The 26029-nt window shown below is 42.7% G+C and overlaps 2 protein-coding genes across 7 annotated transcripts in view; one reads left to right on the plus strand and one right to left on the minus strand.

The window, feature by feature from the left end:
* Positions 1-26029, plus strand: part of ccdc190 (coiled-coil domain containing 190) — a 33183-nt gene that overhangs the window by 4165 nt on the left and 2989 nt on the right. For 2 of the 6 annotated variants that reach the window (XM_079584320.1, XM_079584315.1), the window contains exons 2-3: positions 22284-22463; positions 22537-22666. In XM_079584320.1, coding sequence (XP_079440446.1) covers positions 22286-22463; positions 22537-22666 — 308 coding nt within the window. In that variant the 5' untranslated portion in view covers positions 22284-22285. Of the gene's footprint in view, positions 1-769; positions 787-883; positions 916-1161; positions 1256-6369; positions 6447-19833; positions 19958-22283; positions 22464-22536; positions 22667-26029 lie in introns of those variants that run through there. The other 4 variants (XM_079584317.1, XM_079584319.1, XM_079584316.1 and 1 more) reach the window with 4 other exon arrangements.
* Positions 6712-9651, minus strand: LOC306983618 (uncharacterized protein). Its single transcript, XM_079584176.1, has 2 exons — positions 7508-9651; positions 6712-7102 (listed from the first exon to the last, which is right to left on the minus strand). The coding sequence occupies exon 1, from the start codon at positions 9632-9634 to the stop codon at positions 7784-7786; it is 1851 nt and encodes a 616-aa protein (XP_079440302.1). The 5' UTR covers positions 9635-9651; the 3' UTR covers positions 6712-7102; positions 7508-7783.

Raw genomic sequence — 26029 nt, forward strand, 5'->3', positions numbered from 1 at the left:
ATGAAAGTTGCTTTGGAAAGAAAAAAAGCGTCAGCCATAAATGCATAAATGTAATGTTGCAACTACATGTCAACCAGCAGTCATTAGTACGGTGGCCCAGTAGTGCACAACACAACGAAATTTAAAAAGGAAACATAAGTTCACAACACAACGGAATAAAGCTGCAACACAACAGAAATGCTCCCGACCACTCATAAAGTGTAACCAACAACTAAATATTAAATATCATCCCACATAATTACATTCAGAAACTTTGGCCTGGTTTCACAGACAGGGCTCAGATTAATCCAGGATTAGGCCTTAGTTTAATTAGAACATTTAAGTAGGTTTTATAAACGTGCCTTAGGAAATAACATTACTGATGTGCATCTTGAGACAAATCAATGGCACTGACATATTTGAATATGTCAGTGTAAGTTGCTTTCAGTTAAAAAAGCTCAAACGTGCATTTTAGAGAGGGACTAGAGTTAAGCCTTGTCTGTGAAACCGGGTTAGTGTATCAATCAAGCATTTGGTAGCATATTGGTTTTAGCATAGCTTAGCATAGATCATTGAATCTGATTAGACCGTTAGCATCTCTCTCAAAAAAAGGACCAAAGAGTTTAGATATTTTTCCTATTTAAAACTTGACTCTTCTGTAGATACATCGTGTACTAAGACCGACAGAAAATGAAAAGTTGCGATTTTCTAGGCCAATATGACTAGGAACTACTCTCATTCATGCGTAATACTCGAGGAACTGTGCTGCCGCCAGGCCCGGAGATCGACTGAATGGATTCGAAAACGGTAAAACTCAACTGTTTAACTCTGGGGAGTTGGAAAATGAGCCTATTTCCCCAAAAAAGTGGAGTGTTCCTTTAAGATCATTACTGTCCTTACCCAGCCTGAACCCGATGCAGAGAGAGTGTGTTGAAGGTAAGCTAAGACAATATGACAAGATGCATGAAAACATTCATGGTATGACTAATGCATTAAGACACAAGTGGGAACAGGGACTGGTAAAGGCACATATGTTCTGCACCCTGGTGGATTGCATGGTGAAATGAGACAGATCTTACTGCACTGGATGTGCTGCAGTGCACTTGTGTGCTTTATTGCTGCATTGTGTCAAAGTGGGCGTGCAAGAGTGTTTGAAGAACTTTTGTGCTCTCTTCTCTATAGCTTGAAGCGCTGAATCAGCAGAAGCTTCCAGCGTAATGAAAGCCACTGACCCAATCTCTCTCTTAAGGGAGACCGAGGAGTGTTGAAACATGAGGTGAGCCGTAACACTACGATTAGTGAATTAGAATCTATAGGGGTCAAATCTGAACATATGATCACCAACCTTCTGGGGTGACATAAGAATGTGTAAAATTATAAATGATATGCAGGGGTCAAAATTAGGGAGTATTAGAAAAATAAATATAAGCGAACATTACATAAAGGTTTGAGGCATAGCACAAATAATCCAATTATGTTGAAACAAAATAACTTAGGCCTACTCCCTGGTCTCTGCTACCTCCATCATTCTGCATGCTAATTATTGAGAGCACTGATGTGTATAATAATGTTTTTTATTTAAAAAAAACATGGTATGGAAAGAGTGTAACAAGCTTGCAAGAAACAGTTCTCCAATTATTGGATCAGTGTTGTGTTGTCTAACTGAAACTATTAAAAATGGCTTTCGTAAATTTAAATAAAGGTTAACTGTCAGATTAAAAACATATACACATAAGAGAATACAAATGAGAAATGTTGCCAACTAACTTAAATAAAATAAGTTTAAGTAGAAGTACTAAAGCTAAAAGTACTAAAACTCAAAATAATAATAAAAAAACAAATTCCTAAAAAAAAACATGACAAAAGCACATAACAAAATTAAAACGTATACTAAATGTGAACAAAATATGAATAAATACTATAATAGTATATAAATAATACTATAAAAGGTCAGGTTTTGGGTTGATGAAAGTAGCAAGGACTCAAATGCTCAAGTGATGGGCTTTTATTAAGCATAAAATAAAACAAAAACTACTCCGTGTGGGAAATAAGACAGGCAGAAAGACTTTACAAGAACTGGACTTGGCAGGAACAGGAAACATGAGGGTACCTTAGAACCAGCACAGGACCGCAAACATAACGAGAATAAATAGGGAAGAAATCAAAAGAGGGTAATGAGGGAGGATAGGTGGGACAAATGAACCAATAATCAGGTAACAAGATGGGCGGGGAAAGCCAATCACAGGAGAGCCCATGGCACAAGGAAACCAAACATGAGTAAAACACAAGCACATGGCCAGTAAAACAAATCACAAGCCACGTGCTAACACAAAACGAGACATGAACACGCAGCCAATGAGAACACTCATAACCCACGTGTTCACACAAAACATGACAACATGAAAGCACACAGCTGGTGGAAAACACAAGCTGTGTGCTACACAGTACAAGACAAAACAGGAGTGTATGGCTCTGTCACAAAACCAAGAAATAGACTAGACAGAAGTATCAGAACCCTGACAATAATAGCACTTTATTGGATCTAATACATCAATTTATTGCATAATATGACTTAAAAAAATGTCCCCCTTTTTTTCAGTTTGGGGCTGGACAACACTGTAAAACATTATATGATCAATAAGTTATGACAGCATAACATTGCTTTAACTCATCATATTAAGTCCAAGCAATTTTCAACTTTTTATTCTGTTATGCAATATTCAACATTTTTTTTAAGACAGTTTTATGTAATTTAAGTTGAAATGACTTAAACATCCAAGTTGATTGGACTTTAAGGCAGCAACTTCTTTTTTACAGTGTACATATATAATATTTGAACACAAGTCGTAAAATTGCATTGCATGCAAGTCTTTTCACAGTGACTTTAAAAATGCATCAAATCAATCCATCTCTTGTAGGCTAATCTATTTGGCTATTAAGCACACAAGCCCGTTTCAACCTACTGCTTGGAATAATCTGTTCATCTAAGGCCTCTGGCGGAGATACTGTAATAGTGTATAAAAGTAGCATGAATCTGTGCTCACATGCACATGAAAGCTTCTGGGGGTAGCCGAGAGAAAGAGAGAGAGGTGGGGTTAGAAAGCTCGCCCTGCGCTGCAGGCGTGTGCTAAAAACAGGCTTGTTGTTCCATGCTTTCAGGATCAATATGAGAACAGAGTGAGCTATGAAGAACCGAAGATTAAAAGGCGTATATCCCACTGATGGGCCCATCACTCATTCTTAAGGGAATTAAGTATTGATTTGGATGAAAATATAATTGTTTTTGTGGGCGAGGCTGCGTGCTTGTGTGCGAGCGCTCTGCAACTTTTGGAAAAAGTAATGGCCTACAAGTTTGAATAGTATTCCTATATCTGATCTTAATGAAAAAAGAAATACAGGTTTTAACTGGCAAAATGTTTTACTTTATAATGAGCTTATGAGCTTATGTTTAAAGTCACTATGAAATCAAAATAGCAACTCTTGTTTTTATTGATATGTTCACTGATATTTTTATGCTCAGAATGTTGTTAATGACTAAATTTTTTGTAAGTATTGTCTGTAATGATTACCGTACATGTTGGTAGTTGGTTATTATTTTATTTATTTGTTACTTTTTAACACAAATCTGCTCCGGGGATTGTAATGTTGTTATGGCATGAAAGTCCCCATCCTCCTGAGTCTAATGTTATCTTTCCTAAACATGTGCTGTTAACCCTAACCCTAACCGTTAATCCACGGCTTGGCATGACAGTGCTCCAGGCTGGCTTTCTGATAAACACTTGCGCTTTTGGCTTTTTCTTTTTTGAGATGCTCAATGGGACTAGAGATTTACCATTACAAGACTGACCCAAATTGGTCAGATCCTATTATAAGTTAGCCTGAGGCTGCTAATGTTTGAATGAGAGAGGTGGCATGGGCTGAACTTCACCCCAGCTCACTGGGAAACATACAGTAGTGTGTTCAAAGGTATTATGGTCATTAATGCAGAAAATAACCTGAATTAAGAGGAATGTTAGTAACTCATGAACTTTCAGCAATGTTTATGTCGGTTGAAAAACCCTCAGACAGCTGCTGGAGTATCGGAGGATTTTATCAAAGAGGATCCAATAAAATGTAAAAGAAAACTCAAAAGATATTGTTACGTTTTCAGGAACTAATAATATATTCTTATGTTGTTTTTGCAAGTGTCAAAAACAAATTTACATCTATATCAAACTGAATGGACAAAATAATCGCACATGTTCAGGATCCAAAACTCTTTGCCACTGTGTCCATGTCAGGGTTATGTTTCATTAGTTTCGTATTCTCTGTTACCATTCTTCCTGTGTTCCTGATCATTATTAGGGTATGTTTACATGACAGCGATGTACTAAAAACAGACGACAACGATTTCAAAATAATCAGTGTTCCCACGGATGTGCGAAAATGACGAAAAAGGATGTATTATGCATGCCAGGCCAGTAGTCGGCGATGTCACTTTATCAAGAAACACCCAGCGAACACATAATACGCATGCATGAACACATAATACACATGCACATGACGTCACCGTTTGCACTAATTCCCCTTTTTGTTGTTTACATGGAGACAGTAAAGGCATAAGGCCCTATTTTAACAATCTAAGTGCATTGTCTAAAGCAGATCTATTCTGACAAGACCAAATACATTAACATTGCCATATCCATTACCATGCCAATCTCTATTACTCTATCAATCTATCAATCTCCAGAGTTGTCATGACACTCAAGGATCATGTGACACTGAAGACTGGAGTAATGATGCTGAAAATTAAGCTTGATCAATTGCATTTTAAAATATATTCAGAGAGAAAAGAGCTATTTTAAATTGCAATAACATTTTAATGCAACAATAATTTAATAAAAGCAATGCCGTGAGCATAAGCGACACCTTTCAACAACATGAAAACATTTTTTTTGTAGTTTTGCCTCTTCTGGGGCCTCATTTATAAAGCTTGCGTACGCACAAAACGGGGCTGAAAACATGCGTACGCCAGTTCCTGCGCAAAAGGTGGGATTTATAAAGTGAATTCTGGGCAGGTTCTGGCGTACGCACGGTTTTATAAGTCTGAATATTTTTTTGCGTACGCCATTTTTGGCTTTCGGGCTCACGTACACTTTTAGTAAGGATCCTACGCACAGTTTTATAAATGAGGCCCCTGGTGACCCTGCTTATGGCAATTACATATTAAAGAATTGCATGATATGACCAAATGTATTACTTTTGTAACTATATTGTAACTTTCACATCGTAGTCAGAAGATCTAATTACATCCAAGTAATAATTATCTCCTACAGAATAAAGAGTCAGTGAGAAGGAAATCATCCAGACCAGATCAACCAGATCAGATTAGACATGTTTCATCAAGCCTTAGATGATGAATGCTAATTATGAGACTGTATTGTAAAAAAGTGATCGGTTGACTTACTTAAAAAATGTGAGGAAACCCATTGCCTTAAAAGTATTAAGTAAATAAATTGAATTCATTATTGAAAAACATTTTAGTCTGGTACAAGTTATGTGAACCTGACAATTCCACATAACTTAATTTTTTTCAAATACGCATGCAGTTTCATTAATAATTTTAAGCCAACGGGTTTCTTCACTTTTTTTAAGTCAAGTCAACTGATCACTTTCTACAGTGTGGAGAAAATGAGTGAAACATCTATTAAGAATTGACCCACCTCAAAAACACTTCTTTTTTTTTGTTTTGTGCTTTGACAAAATGGCACTCAAACCAAACAATTAATCTTACCTTGGGGTTTCTGAGTAACCAAGGCATATGTGGATAGTACAGTTTAACAGATTTGTACAATTAAGTTAAGACATTAAAATGAACTAAAAAAGTGTTAGTTAGAATTACTTGGACTTTACAGTGTACTCATGGGTTAATATTGGGCTGGAATTTGTCACATTATATAATGACAAGCACTTAAAGTGTTAAATGCATTGTAGAACATTTATACACACGTATAGTACAATTTGTAAGTTAAGCATAAACTTTTGCCAACATAAAAGCTTTTAATTATATCTGTCTGAAAAAGAACAGTCTATAAACATGCTTTGATCTTCCCCTCTTTATCCATGTCGGCCAATATAAATGTGTGCTGGTATCCATGGAGAGCTCGTCATTGTCACTGGTCATTACTTTGTCAAGAGCCATAGTTACCCTTAGGAACCGTCTGTGTGACAGAGGAGTCTGAATAACAAACTAAAGAGAAACATTGTGTGCATCTCAGACTAACTGCAACCCTGAGGGCTCACGCATGCTCTTCATTTAGCTAAAACTAACACTAACGTTGGATTAGTTGCCATTTTTCCTTCATATTGCTTTATATTAAGGGTCAATGTGTTCACTTTTTTACTTCTCCAGCACTGGAGGATGAATCTTCTTAGTTAGAAATCTGCCACTTTTCAGGCCTGACATCAAACTGGACTGACCCTTTACAGTAAGTCCTTTTCGTAATTTTTCCCCCATTATTAACTGTAATGCTACAAATCTTACCATCATTTTTATGCAAAAACAGGATTTAAGGTAGTAGGATGAATATTTTATGAGAGCACTTCAACAACCGCTGTGGTTTCCCAGCTGAGCCCACAAAAGCCTTTTTAAATGGAGACTGTTGTAGTGAAGACTACCTTGCTTTCTGATAAGGGCTGGTTTCAGGTGTGCTTAGCAGTGTACTAGGTGTGTCGGTCAGAACACCACAGAGATACAAGTGATCAACTTGAACTGCTTTATTATGACAAGGATATAAGATGAACATCAGAGGGAGGAGTCAACCACTAACATACACCTTACTCAACTTCCAGAGACGTAGGAGGCGGCTTGTGACCTGCAATGGGCCTATTGGAGCTTTATGGGTGACAGTGAATTATCTGAGCCTTCTCTGGCGAAAGCAGGTTGTTTCCAGAATTCTGAGGAATTACAGTCGGTATGAGGTTTGGAATAGTGTCAAGCGAGTAATCAATAATTGAGATGTGAGCACAAGAGGCCCAGGTGGAAGAAGAGATGGAGTAATGTCGTTGGCTTAATGAGTAGGTGTTAAGTCTTGATCTGATGGGAGTGTAACATGAATTGTGCGGATAGTTCGATGTGGTTTCCCTGTAAAAGACAAAGAACAGCACTCAAATAACAGCAACGCTATTACAAATGACCACGTTAGCACCGTTACATATGCCACATTATCATAGCATTAATACAAACTATTTGACTCCTCCCCTCATTCATGAACCATGCATGAACACAAGATATAACGTCACACGGACAAGCATTATGCTACTTATATGACTCACAATTATATCTTCCCTCGTTTTACTATTATTATCTATCAACATGAGTTATTAAACATTATAAACATCATCTATGAACACTGATGATCGACAGTTATGAGGCATAACACGGGTAAATTGGCATCGCGCCATAAGCCCACACGGACGTTATGATGCAATGATGCTGTTAACATCACAATGAGCGTAGATCGGCATACAGTAGGATTCCTGTACTCACTCTTATAAGACGCACAGAAGCACAATATACACTCAATCTTAGGCCGATAACCAACGTTATTCGTCTTCTCCAGCGTCCGTGCATGCGAACTAATATCTGAGGCGATATGCGTCACTCTGTGACGAATCATTAGCTTTTCTGAGCTCGTGCACGTCGTACTTTCATAATAAAAGTCCCAAGTACCGTTAAGCGCTACAGCGCTCTTAATCCTCTCAAATAGGCTTTTCCACAGCCGCCCCCAAATTGCGTGCAATTTGCTCATGTAAAAGACTCGTCCTAATTTGAAGCCACCGGAGGGCATTCCTCATCCTCCTCACCATCTGGGATAACTGGAAGAGTAATAAGACGAGCAACTGGCCGGGTATATACTCTGTCTTTGACTTGTACGTCCGCGGATCGCACATGACCATCCGCACTCGTATGTACCTTAACCACTCTGCCTACTGGCCAAAGTGCTCTCGGGAACTGGGGGTTCATCACCAGAACTACTGAATCCACTGTCAGATCAGCTGAGGCACCATGCCACTTCTGCCTGCATTGGAGGGTTGGCAGGTAACACCTGATGAACCGTGCCCAGAAGTGATCTGCCAAAACCTGGCTGTGTCGCCATCTCCGCCGGCTAAGTCCCTCGCTCTTAGGGTAAACAACTGAAGGTAATGCTCCATCAAGCCGCCCCATCAAGAGGACATTAGGAGTCACAGCGTCCAAGTCAGCCGCACTGGATGAGGTATAGCCCAAAGGTTTGGTATTCAGTATTGCCTCCACCTCTAGTAAGGTAGTACGTAGTACCTCCTCTGAGATAGGTTGAACTCCTATGACAGTGTACAGTGCAGTCTTGACAGACTTGATCTCCCTCTCCCATGTTCCCCCGAAGTGAGGAGCTGCAGGGGGGTTAAAGTGGAAATCAATCTTCTGCTTGGCTAGGAGACGTTGGAGGTCGGGAGACATGCTGTTAAAAGACTCACGGAGCTCCTTCTCCCCTGCCTTAAAGTTCGTACCCTGGTCGGAATAGAGTTCAGCTGGAGTACCTCGGCGAGCGATGAACCTCCTGAGGCTCATCAAGAAAGAGTCTGCGTCCATACTGTGCAGGATATCCAGATGCACAGCCCGTGTAGTAAGACACTTATAGATGATGCCCCATCTCTTCTCTGAGCGCCGTCCTATTTTAACTTGAAAAGGCCCAAAGCAGTCGACACCCGTAGAGTAGTACGGCGGTTTGTATAAGCGTAGACGGGCTACGGGTAGGTCAGCCATCTTCGGGACCAACGGCTTAGATTTCCATCTCCGGCACTCTTTGCACTGGTGTTGCACCCTCCGTACTGCCTCTCTGCCACGGAGAATCCAGAAGACCCGGCGCATTTCTGCGAATACTCGCTCAGGACCCGGATGACAGAGGCGAGCATCGTAATCCTGGATAAGGAGCTTTGTTACTGGATGCAAAGGGTCCAGGACAATAGGATGTTTGAATGCGGGGTCTAACCATTCAGCACGTCTGAGTCTTCCTCCAACTCGTATGATTCCCTCGTCGGGATCCAGCTCCGGGGAGAGGGCAAGAAGGCGACTACTTCGAAGTACCGTTTTCCCTGCCTTTAGGTGACGCAACTCCTCCGGAAAGCACTCAGCTTGAACTCTCCGGTAGATAGTCATCTCAGCCTGCCGGTAGTCTTCCGCTATCAAGGACTCATCACGGTCTGCCGCCCCATGTACCTCCTGTGCTACGGCCTCAACCATATCCTTCCAGGACTCGTATGGCTGGTCCAGTTGAGTCTCCTGTCTATCTGCTTTAGATACCACTCCACACGACGCAGATTTCCTGTACTCCGTGACATCCTCTTCTGACGCCCCTCCTGGTGATGATGGCCATTCATCAGGTCCCTTAAGGAGGAAGGACGGACCTTGGCTCCAGCGGTTAGGCACTGCCAATTCTGCCAATGTCTTCCCACGTGTCACATCATCTGCCGGGTTTTGCGCAGAGTCGACATAGCGCCAGGTACTCTCTCCTGTCAGCTCCTGGATCTCAGAGACACGTGTACCCACGAAGACTTTGAAGCGGCATGACTCCGACTGTAACCAGGTTAACACTGTTGTCGAATCGCTCCAGAGGATTGTCTGATCCGTTTTCAACATCAGTTCTCTCTCTAACGTCTTGGCCAACTGGGCAGCTGTCAAGGCACCACAGAGTTCGAGACGGGGAATGGAATGTTGCCGTCGGGGTGCTACCCTGGATCTAGCCGCCAGAAACGCCAAGTAAACCTGTCCCTGGGTATCTTCTGTTCTCAGATAAGAGACTGATCCGTATGCCCTTTCAGAGGCGTCACTGAACACGTGAATCTGTCTGGAAGCAACCATCTGATCAGCTTGAGCCGAAGCATAGTGCCGGGATAATGAGATGCGTGACAGCAGGTGTAGCTCTGATTCCCACTCCTTCCATGCCTTCTGCAGATCTTGCGGGATAAGTGGGTCATCCCAGTCACGCGGCTTGTCCCACATGCTCTGGACGATCATCTTAGCGCGGGTCGTGTAAGGTGCAATGAATCCCAGGGGGTCATACTGTCGGGCCATCACCTTGTAAACATTTCTCATTGTGAGTGCTCCATACTCCAGAGGTCGGCTCTTGTAGCCTAAGGTGTCAGTCTCCCAGTGCCAGGTGAGTCCGAGGGCCGGTTCTGAATATCCAGGTTCCTCGTGCGAAAGCCATCGCTCCATGCTGTCGGACCTCGCCTCTGCAGGTAGGTGCCTAAGGACATCAGGTATGTTGCAGGCCCATTGCCTGATCTCAAATCCTCCAGATGCTAGCACTTCCCTGAGCCGGTCAACAAGCTCCTTAGCTTCATCCGCTGTGTGCACACTCTGAAGACAATTGTCCACGTAAAAGCAGTGTTCCACTGAGTGCTTGACTCCTTCTCCTGGCCCTCCATGATCCCTTGCATGCATTTGGAGCGCGAAGGTAGCGCAACACGGTGAACACGCAGTGCCAAACGGTAAGACCTGCCACTCGAAGACATCAGGGGGGTTATCACGCTTCATGTCCCTCCAGATAAACCTGAGAAGCGGCCTGTCTTCTGGTAAGAGCTGAACCTGGTGAAACATGCCTCTGATGTCACCACTGACTGCCACCGCATGTTCCCTAAAGCGCAGTAAAACGCCCAGAAGAGAGGCCCCCAATGTTGGTCCAGGAAGGAGGGTATCATTAAGGCTTCGACCTCGGAATTGGAAGGAGCAGTTAAAGACCAAACGACTCTTTTCGTTGTGGCTCACTAAGTGGTGAGGTATGAACCACGTCTCCTCTGTGGGTGAGGCTTTGCTTAAGTCAATCTTCTTAACCGCTCCAGTTTCCACCAACTTGCGGATTGCTCCAGAGTACTCGTCGGCTCGCAGGGGGTCCCGGGCCAAGCGTCTCTCCAGACTTCTGAGGCTGGGTAGGACAGCTTCCTTAGGAGCTTGGAGCGGGGGAATGTCTCGCATCCGTAGCAGGGGCGTGGCATATCTGTAGATGCCTGCCACCTGTACTCGTCTGGTCTTGGCCTCTAGGAGCTCCACCGCTTCCTTATCCTGCTTCGACCTCATTGCTAGTTTACAGCTCTGGTATGGCAGGGTGTCCATCTTCCAGAGCATCTCCACATTCTGCATCAGCTCTGTCGTCTGAGGTGAGACACTTGTGAAAAGACACTGCTGGGTGCTCGGTGCCCACTGTGTAAGGTGTGCGGGTCCTTGAAGCGTCCATCCCAGTCTCGTGTGAATGGCTGCCGGACCTCCAGGAGGGCCCATTTTCACCGGCTCGATAGGGTTAAGCAGATGGGGGTAGTCTGCACCAATTAACACAAGCGGCTTAACGCGATCGAATGCCTCGAGGGGGAGATCTGCCAGGTGCTTGTACTTCCTCTTCAAGCTGACGATGGGGTAGGAGTGGTCCGCTAGACCCAAGCGTCGAGAGGTGAAGGCCTCCACTATCCGAAATGCTCTCTTGGGATTAGTAGAGGATGAGATTTTGAACGAGACAGCAGCTCCCGTCAGAGTTTGGACTTCTTGCCTAATCGTGCGGAGAGCAAGATCCTCAGGCCTCTTCTGTAGACCTAATTTATCAACTGCCTCCGGGAGGAGCATTGTGCGCTCTGAACCATCATCCAGAATTGCATAAGTGTCTAATGTCCTGTCTCTGTTGCGCAGGAGAACCCTGACGACCTTCAACAGAACACGAGAGTGGGCCGATGGTCTGTCCAGGTAGAGAACTTCTGTACTGGTACTCACCAGACAACTTTCAGCCTTTGGCTGCTCAGCCTTAGAGCGTACGTTGGCGTCATGCAGGACTTTCAGATGTTTTCCTTGGCACACATCACAAAGCTTCTTGAGGTCACATTGGGCTGCTTGATGTGCCCTCCCACATCTCCAACATCTCCTATTGACTCTGATCCACTCTATGACTTCCTCTCTGGTGAGTTTCTGAATACCAGGACACTTATTTAAGAAGTGTTCTGTACCCTCACAGTATGGACAGTAGGGTTTTGCTTTGCTCTTCCATCTGGCTGTAGATGCGCTCTGACTCTCTTGTCTGGTTGCCCGGTTAGACGAATAGCTCTCTGCTCCGTGTAGCACTGTGGCTGCTGGCTTGCCGCGTCGTTTATCGGCTCGGTATCCTGTCAGCCCTTGGATACGGATGTCTGAAGGGTTGTCGTAACCTTGGCACCACGACTCGTATCGAAGCCATTCTGCCAGGTCGAACAGCGTATGAGTGTGTCCAGGACGATGGAACATCTGACGCCTGAAGTTCGCTCTCATCTCCATGGGAAGCTTGGTGAGAAGTCTAGCCACATGTGAGCCACACCTTAGCTCAACTTCTCCATCTGGGCCCAGTGTCTGTAACATACCCACGAGTGACTGTACATGTAGGGAGAACCTCTCAAAGGCAGCAACATCTCCTCTCCTGATCTCAGACGAATCCATAACTGCAGCTATCCTCTGCAAGGCTACATGGTGCGGCTGGCCGAACTTCTCTGTCAAGGCTGCCATGGTGTCAGTGTATGGTCTAGGCGAGTTGATGAAGGAGTCAGCAATGAGACAGGCCTCTTCAAGTTTCATGTGATCCACCAGAATCTGATACTTAAAAAGCTCTGTAGCATCGGTAGGTAGCAGGTTTGCTAGGGCTAGTTTAAGCCGAGAGAACTCCATCGGATCCTTATGGACAAAGAAAGGAATTCTTGGCGCTGGCCCCCTGTACTCTCCTCCTCCCAGAGTCACTGGGGCTGGCGAGAACAGTCTGCCTCGAACAGGGTGTGGTTGGCTCGTATCAGGCCTGGCTGGGTACTGAGTTGAGGATTTCGCATCAGTGCGATACATACTGGGCTGTGGACGTGAGATGGGCATGTAGGGTGCTGGCCCCGGGGTGTAGGACCGGGTGTGGTGCTGTTCTTGACTCTGTTTAGGCTGAGGGTGGTTCAAGCTGCGAGGGGTAGACTGTGGTCGAGTATGGGCTGTGACGCTGGAAGACATACTGTCCCTCATTAGCTGTAACTCACTCATCATTCTGTCTATGACGGTAACCACCCGCTGCTCCTCGGCAGCTGCAGGCAGTGGAGGATAGTCATGCGAAGGCCATGGTGGAGGTGGCAATCCCTCTTCATACTCCTCTTCCTCTAATGAGTCACCTAGTGGTGGAAGGGGTGGCATTGGCCATCGCTCGAAAGACTGATCCTGCGGCACTACTCCTTGCTCTCCAGCTGAGGTCGTTAACTCACACAGATCTCCTCTAGTGTCATGAAGGGACGCAATACCATACTGCCTGCTCTCTCTGTGTAGCCCGCTCTGCCCTGCTCCCTCTTCAGTGTAGGGCATGGGGGTATGTGGCCATCCCAGGCTTGTGTCGTTCAAACTCTCCTCAGCGCTTGTGTCATAATCATACGGTGCATCGGGATTCCTACTCCACTTCACCTGTGGCTGTGAACTCCACTCTTCCCCTCTAGGCATGTGTGGTGCCGGGCTGGCATGTGGTGGGCCACGTGTCCTCGGTCGCACTGCACTGACCTCATAATCCCTTAAATACAATGGCTGCCTTAACTGCCGTCTGGGCCGAGTGGATGGGGCCCACGATGCTTCCTCACTCTGTTCCATGCTCCCAGCACAGCTGCTATCCGGCTCGAAGGACCACAAATGTAGTGAAGACTACCTTGCTTTCTGATAAGGGCTGGTTTCAGGTGTGCTTAGCAGTGTACTAGGTGTGTCGGTCAGAACACCACAGAGATACAAGTGATCAACTTGAACTGCTTTATTATGACAAGGATATAAGATGAACATCAGAGGGAGGAGTCAACCACTAACATACACCTTACTCAACTTCCAGAGACGTAGGAGGCGGCTTGTGACCTGCAATGGGCCTATTGGAGCTTTATGGGTGACAGTGAATTATCTGAGCCTTCTCTGGCGAAAGCAGGTTGTTTCCAGAATTCTGAGGAATTACAGTCGGTATGAGGTTTGGAATAGTGTCAAGCGAGTAATCAATAATTGAGATGTGAGCACAAGAGGCCCAGGTGGAAGAAGAGATGGAGTAATGTCGTTGGCTTAATGAGTAGGTGTTAAGTCTTGATCTGATGGGAGTGTAACATGAATTGTGCGGATAGTTCGATGTGGTTTCCCTGTAAAAGACAAAGAACAGCACTCAAATAACAGCAACGCTATTACAAATGACCACGTTAGCACCGTTACATATGCCACATTATCATAGCATTAATACAAACTATTTGACTCCTCCCCTCATTCATGAACCATGCATGAACACAAGATATAACGTCACACGGACAAGCATTATGCTACTTATATGACTCACAATTATATCTTCCCTCGTTTTACTATTATTATCTATCAACATGAGTTATTAAACATTATAAACATCATCTATGAACACTGATGATCGACAGTTATGAGGCATAACACGGGTAAATTGGCATCGCGCCATAAGCCCACACGGACGTTATGATGCAATGATGCTGTTAACATCACAATGAGCGTAGATCGGCATACAGTAGGATTCCTGTACTCACTCTTATAAGACGCACAGAAGCACAATATACACTCAATCTTAGGCCGATAACCAACGTTATTCGTCTTCTCCAGCGTCCGTGCATGCGAACTAATATCTGAGGCGATATGCGTCACTCTGTGACGAATCATTAGCTTTTCTGAGCTCGTGCACGTCGTACTTTCATAATAAAAGTCCCAAGTACCGTTAAGCGCTACAGCGCTCTTAATCCTCTCAAATAGGCTTTTCCACAACTGTCATAAAGCTCTTTTTCAGTTTTTTCTATTGTTATGTCTTTACTAACTTGACAGGTGAATGAAATTAATGCAGAAGAGGAATTGATTTTGCATGATTGTAATGATCATTAACTAAAACAGTTGAATTAAAATGATTTTCCTGGTCTTGCTGGTATCCATTAGAGATGAATTGCTCTTCATGGCCTCTTTTAAATATAATTCAATCCACTTCTGCTATCTTCGCTGATGGCGCTGGTGGAAAACAAAACTCAATTCATAATCGTTCATAATCTTTATCTTTTCATTGCTGTGGTTGGAATTTTTCATGCTTTATGGTTAATTAATTTAGAGTTGTGAGTCGGTGTTAAAGTTAACATGAAAACAGAACTGACCCTATTTTTGTCTTATTGTGAATGGTTCATCAGTGTACATCATTCCAAGAACAAAATAAAATATGAAATTAAATAAAATCTCCAACAACCTGTTCTGTTCTAGTGCGTACACTTTTTACAATCCAGTAAATTCTCAATGGATTGATTCAAGCCCCATTAAGCTTATTTTTTTCTGGTTAATTATCTACTTTCAAACAGAAATGCATGTTGATGCAGAAGTAAAATTGATTGTGACGACTGTTGATTTTAACATGTATTAAGTGTATTTATCCATCAAATATTGTTTAAATCAATCTAAAATAAAACCTAACAATTAGCACTGGTCATAATGCCATACAGATCTGTTCTTTGAGATTGGAAAAACAAAGATTAGCTTTGACTCAATCATTTACAGATACCTCATACGTGATGGCCAAAGGCATGGATGAACTGGTCTATGAGGTAAATATTACCACGTAGATCTGGTATGAGCAGAGCAGAGAGGACGGAAGAGGAGGAAAGGGGAACACTTTACTGACACAAAAATGTTGGTGTTTTAAAGGATAATTCCGGTATTTAACACCTTGAGTCTATATTGTTGTTTGTTTTGGATGAACAAGAGTGGTGGACAACATTTTTTTGACAATGGTTCCTCTCTCGAGTTTTTGACTATAATAGAATTGGCCATGGACCCATTTAACATTGGAGTCAATGGGCATGTCCGAAAATGTCATTAAAACAGCCAATAATGTTCGTTTACAAAACTGTTAAACTCACCGAGTGGTTAGTGGTGTTCGTTGATGATTATAAACAATATATCGTCGCAATATATGATTCCAAACCGTATATTTTTGCTATATACAAAACTCGTTTTGTGCCCGTCCCTTTATATGCAAATGACCTGCTGCAGGGGGCGGGGTTTCAATAGCTCATGTGTGTTAGCAGCTGCGATTACCTCACGCAGACACATTAAAGGTGCTCTAAGCGATCTCGGTTGGCGTAACCTCTTGTTGATGTTTGAATTATTATCAAACAAACGGAGGCTAGCTAGACCCTCCCTCCTCCTCATCCACGCAATAACCCCCCAAACCCCACCCCACATCATTCTTGTCGGTTATTGGCTGGAACAGTTTGTTATGTTTCGTGGTGCGGGTCGCTCTGTTTATTGCTCAGTTTGTTTTTGCTGCTGTTTGTGGAGCTTGGGCTCTCTGCAGAGACCGCGTTTTTTTACAGTGTGTTCAGGGGACAGGCAGCTAGCGGATAGTGAGGAGATGTTTGCGGTATGTGAAAAAAAATGTTTTGGCCTAAAAAACGCGCGAGATCGCTTAGAGCACCTTTAAAATGACAGAAACTGTTCTGTCTTTAATGTTAAAACGGAGTCAGACAAAGATGGAGAGACTCAAGAAGAAGTGACAACATGTAGAATGCAACAGGACAGGAGTCTCTGAATGGTTAGTTGATGAATTCATGTTGCTGATGTTGCTATCTTCAATTAGGATATTCTGTCATGGTAATCTACAAATTACTCCTATAGGAACTGTTGTGAGATGCACACAGAGTGACTTTCGATGGCATGTGAAAAGATGGATGCCAAAGTTTGAGCTGACTCACAAATGTACTCTTATACAACAACTTTTCCTCTTCTCAACATGGACTGCGTGTTCCCGGGGGCGGGGTTTATGTACATTTTAGGCTTGCTGATGTCACTAAACCCGGAGGAATGTCGTGTAGTCCCTACCAGCCGTTTGTTGTAGTCCTTTTCTGTAAAAGCAAATATATTCCTTTTCTTTGAACTTTGAGCGTTGTAACTTTGCAGATGTTGTTTATGCTCAAACAGCAACATTACACACTAACTAAAGTTAGAAAAGTGAAAACATACTTTACCACCCCTAACTGATCAAACTTCTGTGACTAATGGATATAAACTTAAATAGGACAAAGAAAAATGCTTTATCAAGGTGGTTTTAATATGTATCACCAACCCTGATCAGTTACACCAAGGCCAACAACATCTGATTTAAGACCAGACACCGATAGTTTATTTGTAATCAATTTCAAGCTAATAGGGCCGATGAAACGGACAGATTCAGAGTTGTGTTGACAGTGCCTCTATTTTCCTTTATTCAAACCCATTACTCATCCACAATGACCCAAACAGGCTGAATGCAGCCTCCTTACGTTTAACTGATGAACATATGGTGGAAGTGCTTCATCAAAGCTTTTATCTCCTGCTGTGGACTCGGTCTCTCTCTCTCTTTGCCTCTTTCTCTCTTGCATAAAAGCATCCTGACCATTCCGTCAAGAAATTATTAGGTGTTTGAGTAAATAAATATAGTTAAAGACTATATTTTATTAATTTTCTAATCTTCACAGAAGCCTGTCAGTGGTTGTCCTTGGTAGTGTTATTTAAGTATTAATTATATTTAAATGTAGTCAATACATCATCAATCCTTCTTCCAAAATGTGTTTTTGTTGTACCCTGAATCCCTGGTATTAGTGAAAATGTATTGTGTACTGTAGGTTAGTGTTCAAAGCGAGCGAGAAAGGTTGACATGGAGCATGCTAAAACTGGAACATCTAGGGAATCACTCGTTTTTAAATACGCCGAACAGAAGAGAGTCTGCTGGTAAAAAGAGAACGCGACAGAGCTCCTAATGAAATGAGAATCAACAGTGGCTTGGCTTTTCGAAGATGGCGAGACCTCAGAGATTTTAAATGTTTTATAAGCGACATGAAGATGACGTTTTTCTTACTCAACAGGTAAGTAAGGTATTTTATTGAACAGATACATTTCTATATGTACTATAGCTCTCTAACAGAATTCCTTGTAAAGCATTATCTATTGTGAAGGGTCATATTCATCTGCAGTCACGCAGAGCTGAAGCACAACCAAAACAATGTTCTTCCACAAAATGCTTACAGTTTTGTTCCCTTTGCCAGCAACACATCCAGTGTCTGAAGCTTGTGCGAATACACTCCAATTTCGTTTGCAGGTGAAAGCTTGTGACTTCATAAGTGGAGCGCCCAGAAATATGAGAGAAGTATGACACGTCATCACCTTTTTTGTCTTCAGGAGCCGTTTGTGTTGTTAACGCGTGGTGAAGGCAGTATCCAGAATGGAGAACTTTAGCAAGTATTTCAGGAAGAGTGTGCCTCCGTGTCCCAGATATTTGACACCTGAGTACACACAGGACCTGTGCGTTTATTGCCTAGGCGAGGACCATGCACGTTTAGTTTGTGAGGGTTCTGAGAAAGATCTGTTTGTGTTTGTCCTTAGTCTCGAAGGATGTTGAGGCACAGCGGAGGCTTAGGTTGTGGGGATCTCAGGTTGAGCTGGCCGATGAGTTTGAGAAAGGTTTGGCCCTTTTATGCTCCTCGGTCGCAGGCTCCAGCGATCTGTTGGATCAGGATGTGCTGTCTCCCGAGTCCGCCAATCCACCAGATAACTCATGTTGTTGGCACCATCCAGCCAGGAGGAGGTGGATGTAGTTGAAGAGGCAGATGATACTCAACCTGCCAGCCCTGCATATGGGGAACTGTTGGACAATATGGCCCGCACCACAACTAGATTGGATCTGGTTCTGGGGCATAAAAAATGGGAAATAATTTGTGGTAGATTGGACGAGTACTTTTTTCCAGGCCATAATTCCCCCATGAGCTTTCCCTTCCTTCCCAATCTCTACACTGAAGTGAAGATATAATGGAGGAAGCCATATTCATCTTGGATCCATCCTTTCCAATATTCTGGCCTGCCACAGTCTGAGGACTGAAGGCAGAGGAGATGCTTCCCCGAGGAGTGGGTCATTAGATAAACTAGCTGATCTGATTGTGTGAGTTGACAACGCTAGCAAGTTGAGGATGTTTACCCAGGGGACCTCCCTCCTTGCTATCTGTCACTCACTATGGTTTTGTAAGGATAAGTGCTAGATATAACTAGTCATTCCTAACTGGGATTAATGCAAGGGAACTAAGTACGTTAGACATTATATTTCCTCTATTTAGTTCCTTCCTTTCCCCAACTAGTGTTGGGTCTTAAAGTAAGGGTGCACATTCACCTTAGATGAGTGTATCTTTAAAACCCTCTAGCTGACCTTATTTTAACAATATAATGAAGTGCTCACAGGGGGCGTCCCTCCTCTACTATGATAAACGCTAGTAAAAGAAAAGAAAAAAAACTATGCGCTGGCTATAGCAGGTCATAGAGGAATTTTCTACCTAAATAGGGTTGAGCTGCCTCCCCCAGACTCAAGCAGTCTTAAAGTAAGGCTTAGCTACCCCTTGGAGAGGCAGCAAAATCAGAGATGGTAGCTGCTGAAGGGTTTTTAATAACATCGCAGGTTCACGTTGGTAAGCTGCCCTTTTTGAGCCATAGATGGAATGAGGTGTTTTAGTCTTGGGCATTAAAGTAGGGTTCCTTGTGCTCTTTTTAAAAAATCAAAACTTGTGCCTCACTTTAGGGGTCTTGATGTAAGAATAATAGTCTCCCCTGTGGCTCCCTTGGAGTTGAGCCTCCCTTGTGCTGAGGCTCCGCCTTGGAGAGGCAGCAACATCAGTGATGGTAGCCACTGAGAATGTTTTCACCGCTGGCTCCCTTTAGCAAGCAGCCCTTTCTAGCCTTAGGGCTAAGTGAGGTGGTCCCTCCCTGACCATTTCGGATATATTTCGGATCCCTTGCTCCCTTCTTAAAGCCCCAGTTATCCTTGTTATTCTGCACTCAATCTTTCAAAAAAGTAGTACATTCTACCTGGATTCCAATGAAACTTCTGATCATGCTCTTGACGAGACACGGGTCACTTTAAACACAGAAGCTGCCACTGTAAATACCGAAGTAATGGTAAGGCTCTATATCTCATTGTTTTTAGTAGATAATGCCACTACAGTGTTTCCAACTATTCAGCATTAAGAATCTATTTAGCTGACCCGGTTGTCAAAAAGCAAATGTGGATTTGAGTGAATAAGATGCTTTGAATAATTATATTCTCTTGGCAAGTGAGACGGATCTGCTGAATACGGTTTTGCATAACGATAGAATGAATAACATAGTCAAGCTTGACATATCAGAGAGTCCATTGGGAGAATATATGATACTGTGTATGAGAGCATGTGTATGTAGGTGTATGTGTTATTCCTAGTGGTCTTATGTTAGGCCTACAAATGGTTTATATTTTTTATTGTGTATTTGAAAGATGGACAATTATGAATTTGTTGCTGATGTTTGGTTTGATCTTTTTGTATGTGCATGAGTGTACTGTAAATACTGTTGTATCTCTTCAAAGATAGAGAACCAGGGAAATATTGGACAAATACTATAGGAAATGGGAGAAATTGTGAAGACTGTACGGAAGCCCCGCATTTTAGATAAAATAGCTTATCCCCTTTATGCATGCATATCAGCTGGACCAGCCAGAAAAATATTGATTGATTGATTGATTTAGTATAGCATGATTTGAGCTAAAGAATCACAATTTATGATTGTTGGTACATTTGGACTTTATGGACAATGGCCAGGCTACGATGCAAGAACCCTAATTGTGCGTTCACATCGCCGCCAGCGAGAGTGGCAAAATTCGCTCTCGCCACCCTGCCAACGATGCCGTGGAAAGATTTGTGGACGCTCTGATGTTCTGACCTAGATCGAATGCTTGGTCTTTTTTAAAACTTTATTTTTAAAGGGGCCGCAAAGCAAACAAGCATGTTGATCGTTATTTTTGCAGAAAATTGATCGATGGAAAGAACTTAACAATTATAGTGACATGTTTTCAAACGAAATAAACCAATTAAAAGCCATTTGTGTGGTGTGGCTTTTGTGTTCATGGTTAAGTGCTATTCTAATTTGCATTCCCGCTGAAAAACAAGCATTCTAGCGCCAAACTCTTGCCTATAAATAGTGTTGCGCGCCTTCTTATCAAATTCAAATGATCAACCTCTCCTCTATTTTGCTTTGGAACTAATGTGGTCAGAACCAAAGTTTACACTGCGTTCCCTGGAACCCTCTCAAACGGGGCACTTCTACATTCCGATTGGTTGCCGCCGAACCGCGTCATAGCTTATTACCATAAAGTTGACCTGACTTCAACTTTCCTCGCCGCTCTCGCCGCCCAAGACGCCCAGCTTTGTAACATCTTCTGGCGACAAGTGACTTTCAATTAGTGAGTCACTGAAACATTAACTGGCCCAACTTCATTAAGGTACTTAGACACACACAATGGTATTCTCTATTGTTACTTTTGGCGCTTTTCCACTGCATGGTACGGCTCGGTTCGGCTCGGTACGGTTCGATTCAGCGCGGAACGGTTCGGCTCGCTTTGCTTTTCCACTGCGTGGTACGACTTGACTCGGTACGGCACGGTTCGGTTCGCTTTAGCTCGGTTGCTTTTCCACTGCAGTTAGTACCGCTTCAAAGTGGGTGGGACTGATCGTTATTGTAGGTCCGGTGGTAGCCGTGTGCGGCTAAGAGCTGTGCTACTTCCGCTCCTCCGCAACCAACGAGAGGAACGTCTGCACCTCGTCCACTGACCACGATTCAGCCATTTCTTGTTTGTTTGTTTTTTACTTTTTTTTGTCAAGTAAATACTCTAAAAACAGGTGCTACCGTGTTGGCTGTTGTCTGGCTATTTAAATCTAGCGGGTTTAGTGTCTCGTGTCGCAAATACAATGACGCTGAAGTGACGATTCTGTCTGACCAATCAGTGATCTGCAGTGTTTTCACGTCACATTTAGTATCGGTACGGTACGCTTGGAACCTCAACAGAGGTGGTACCATTTAAAGCGAGCCGAAGCGAGCCGTACCGTACCATGCAGTGGAAATGCGCCATAAGTGAGCCGTACCGAACCGAGCCGTACCGTACCATGCAGTGGAAAAGCGCCAAAGCGTGCCGTGCCGTACCGAACCGTACCGTACCATGCAGTGGAAAAGCACCATTTGTTTAGACCTATTTTCATTGAGCAAAATGGGGCAATGGAGCAAAAATGGAGAAAAGTAACTGGCAATTTTGTGTCTATGCAAGATACTCAATTACTTTTTTTTACTGACCTGTTGGATTAAGCAATACTCACATTTGTGCTGTTGGTCTGAATTCAGCTCAATTATTGGTTTTGTTATGATATTGATATTGCTTTATCAGTTTTGTTTAAATATATTATTGAAACGTCATCATCAGATATGCGTCGCAGAGACTGGTTGCCATGGCCCGGTGAGGCTCAGAGACGAGAAGAGAAGAGGGCCGAAGCCAGACTGGCTGGGGATCTGCATAGACTCGACCAGGCTAAACATTACCACCTCAACACACTGAACAGAGAGCAGCGCAGACTACACAGAGACCTCATCTCAGTCAAAACAGGTCTGTGAGTAATTTAATTTCTCTAGACAAAGTTACCGCATTTCACATATTAAACGTGTCTGTTTTGTGTCAGGCAATCCCTGGAAAAGAGGACTCAATAGTTTAGGGCTACGACCCTCCAACCATGATGTTGAGCGCCCTGCTGCATCCTACAAGAGGACCCTATTACCCATCATCCCACTGGCAGGCAAGGAGGCAGACAGGTGAGGCTAAGATCAGGACTTGTATGATTGCATTTTCTCACTATATTCAAATTTAAAGATTTATACTTTTTTTTATAAATATAATTTTTTTTGTGGCCAATGTTCAATTTCTATAAACTTTTGTTTAAATAAATTTGACCCTGGACCACAACAACAGTCACATGGAGCAATTTTATGAAATTGAGATTTATACATCATATAAGCTTTCAATTGATGTATGGTTTGTTATGACAATAATTGGTCGAGATACTGTACAACTTTGAAAATCTGGAATCTGAGAAAAAATCTAAACATTGAGAAAATTGCCTTTAAAGTTGTCAATTTACGTTCATGATTGTGCTGCATTCACTCACAAAAATAAATGTTTTATATATTTACAGTAGGAAATTTACAAAATATTTTCATGGAACATGATCTTCACTTAATATCCTAATGATTTTTGCCATTAAAGAAAAATCGATAATTTTGATGTATTGTTGGCTATTGCCACAAATATACCCGTTCGACATGTGATCCAGGGTCACAAATAATAAATAATAATAAATAATAAATCTATCATTTTAAACACTAAACAGGTGATTTCGCAGTGAATGTTTATTTTGAGATTTACTAAATATTCAATTTAACAGTGTTATTAAATTATTAGTGGATAAATAAATCAATGTAAATGAGCACTATAACAATTAATTAAACAATTAAAATACAATACACTTATGACTGATATAAATGAAAGTTCACAAGTATATGCGAAAACCAAAATAGTACAGATATATTGTGCATCTATAACTATGATGTTTAAATTTGTTAATTATATATACATAATATCAGAATATCATAGTATTACTATTAACGTACATGAAGGTATTTTTATCCAATAAACATTAATAGTTGGATCCAACTGCTCTATATACAGTAAGCGAAGCCACTGATAATTTCTGATGGAGTTCAAAGGAAGTGTGTTGTGCCAACATGAAGCTAATCTCTTTAGCACCTCATTATATAATATGGCTATCCAGCTCTGTCTTTCCCCTATCCCAGCTTCAGCCGTGGCATGTGCCCCACTCTGCAGTTAGACAGGGGTAGGCATGGATTTCAATGGGGAATGGGAGAATTTATTCCACTTGATACTTGACACAGCACAACTTCAAACAGAATGTGGAAAATGAATCTGTTGCAATTATGATCTCTCCTTCTGGGAATAATCTTAAAAAAGAAAACTAGACGCTGCCCACTCATTCTATAAATGTTTGATATTGTTTCTTAGACCCACTTTGCATTCAAAAAGTTGCGCTTAGGATAAGGACAATGAATATGTTTACAGTTAAAGTCTGACAAATATCCCGGAAATACGTGTTCTGAGTCTCTGTGACAGATGTAGGCTTAGATATAACAACAGAAAAAACATATTGTTTACCAAAACAACAAAACAGAATGTCACCTTAATAACACTAAACAAAATGAATGCTTAAACTTTTGTTCATTATTAGTTATTGCACTCCCCATCGCTGCCCCTCCGCGGGGCATCCCCATCTCCGCTGTACATTGGTTGTCCCCTTGGACCGCTCGTACAGAGCCTGGGAGCCTATAGCGAGCGCTTCCAAGCCCGTCCCATTGGCTCTTGCAGACAATCAGACTCGGCTATGCGATTCAGTTTGCCAGGCACACTTTTGGGCTCCTGGACAGGACCTCGACTGTGGTAGCATACTCGCCCTGCGTCGATTTCGACCATTGCTTTAGGGCAGGGGTAGGCAAGTTCGGTCCTAGAGAGCCGCTGTCCTGCAGAATTTAGTCCCAACCCTAATTAAACACACCTGAACAAGCTATTTAATGTCTTCAGGATAACTAAGGCTATAGGCAGGTGAGGTTTTTTCAGTGTTGGAGCCAAACTCTGCAGGACAGCGGCTCTCTAGGACCGAACTTGCCCACCCCTGCTTTAGGGCAACACTGCAACGGTTGCGTATATCAACCACTGCCCCACGAGTCAGTCCATATGTGTATTTCCACATGTTCCTCCTTACGGGTAGGATGTGGCCTCCACATCCTAGTTCCTCTGGACTGGACAAGTTATGCTTCCCCAGTGTTACACTGGTCATGGCTATAAAAAAAGGGAACTGAGAACCAAAGCACTCTCCCCATGAAATAACAATGTAAAAGGAACAGCAGCTACAACTGTCTTCATGGTAATCCCTTCCATCCCATTGGCAAGGAGGACTAACATTCTGGGCTTACGTTGGGCGCTCGGTAGGTTACATCTAAACGAGAGCCGTTTTCAAAAGGGCACCCCACAGCTTGCCAGCATCTGCATCTCCATTACTCGTAACAAAGTTCAGTGGTTGTGACGCTTTCCATAGGGTACCCATTTCTCAGTCGACAAAACATTGTAGTGACTGATAGATGAGGGATCTCTTGGTTACTGATGTAACTCTAGTTTCCCTGATGGAGGGAATGGAGACGTTATGCCCCCCCTGCCACAACCTTGAACCACCGTTGAATGGCCGGGGCCCTCGTCTCGGCTTCTCAGCATAAACTTGAAGGAGTGGATGTGGACGTATGCCACCATATGTACGAGGAGTGGCTCCGCATGCAAATTCCACTCGCCAATTCCATTGGCCATTTTTCCAAATCTTAGAAGTGATTGGGGCCCCCAAGTGAGACCCCATTTGTCAGTCGACATAACGTCTCCGTTCCGTTAGGGAAAGAGGGTTATATCAGTAACCAGGGGCGTAGAATTTAGTAGGGACGCTAGGGACGTGTCCCTACCAATATCCAGTGACACTGATATATCCCTAGCAATAATTTCGATCAAACCTAAAAATATATGTCCCCGTCCCCACCAATTTCAAAATCAAATCTATGCCACTGTCAGTAACCAATATGTTTTTCTCATTGTTAGTTCATGTTATCTAATGTAGCTAACTAATGTTAACAAATATAACCTTATTGTAAATTATAACCAATAAATCACCCAGGTATCTACAGACACCATAAAGGTACATGGTGGTAAAAAAAAATAGATGGGAGGAAAAAAAATATATATTTCAAAACTTTTGCTTTGCTTGCAAAAATGTTGCGTTTCTTGCAGTAATGCAATAAATCTGTGAGAGAATGCAAAACCATTTACTTAATTTTTCCTGAAAAAATTTCCATCACCATGTACCTTTAAGGGCGTAATAGTACGTCTAAATGTGGGCTGATCAAAAATATTTTTGCAATTAAGAGATACTTTTTACAGATAGTATTTTAAATGTATACAGTTGTATAACATCACTCTGTACATTCAGCAAATGTGCTTGATTGCAATCTATTTGTCACTTATTTATCACAACCTAAAATAACCTCATGTGGGGCAAAAATTTCAAACAG

The sequence above is a fragment of the Phoxinus phoxinus genome (genome assembly GCF_949152265.1).
Source record: "Phoxinus phoxinus genome assembly, chromosome: 16".
NCBI classification, from domain to species: Eukaryota; Metazoa; Chordata; class Actinopteri; order Cypriniformes; family Leuciscidae; genus Phoxinus; species Phoxinus phoxinus.

Coding starts and splice junctions, on each gene's coding strand:
- LOC306983618 (XM_079584176.1), bottom strand. CDS start 9,634: ATGTTGAAAACGGATCAGACAATCCTCTGGAGCGATTCGACAACAGTG.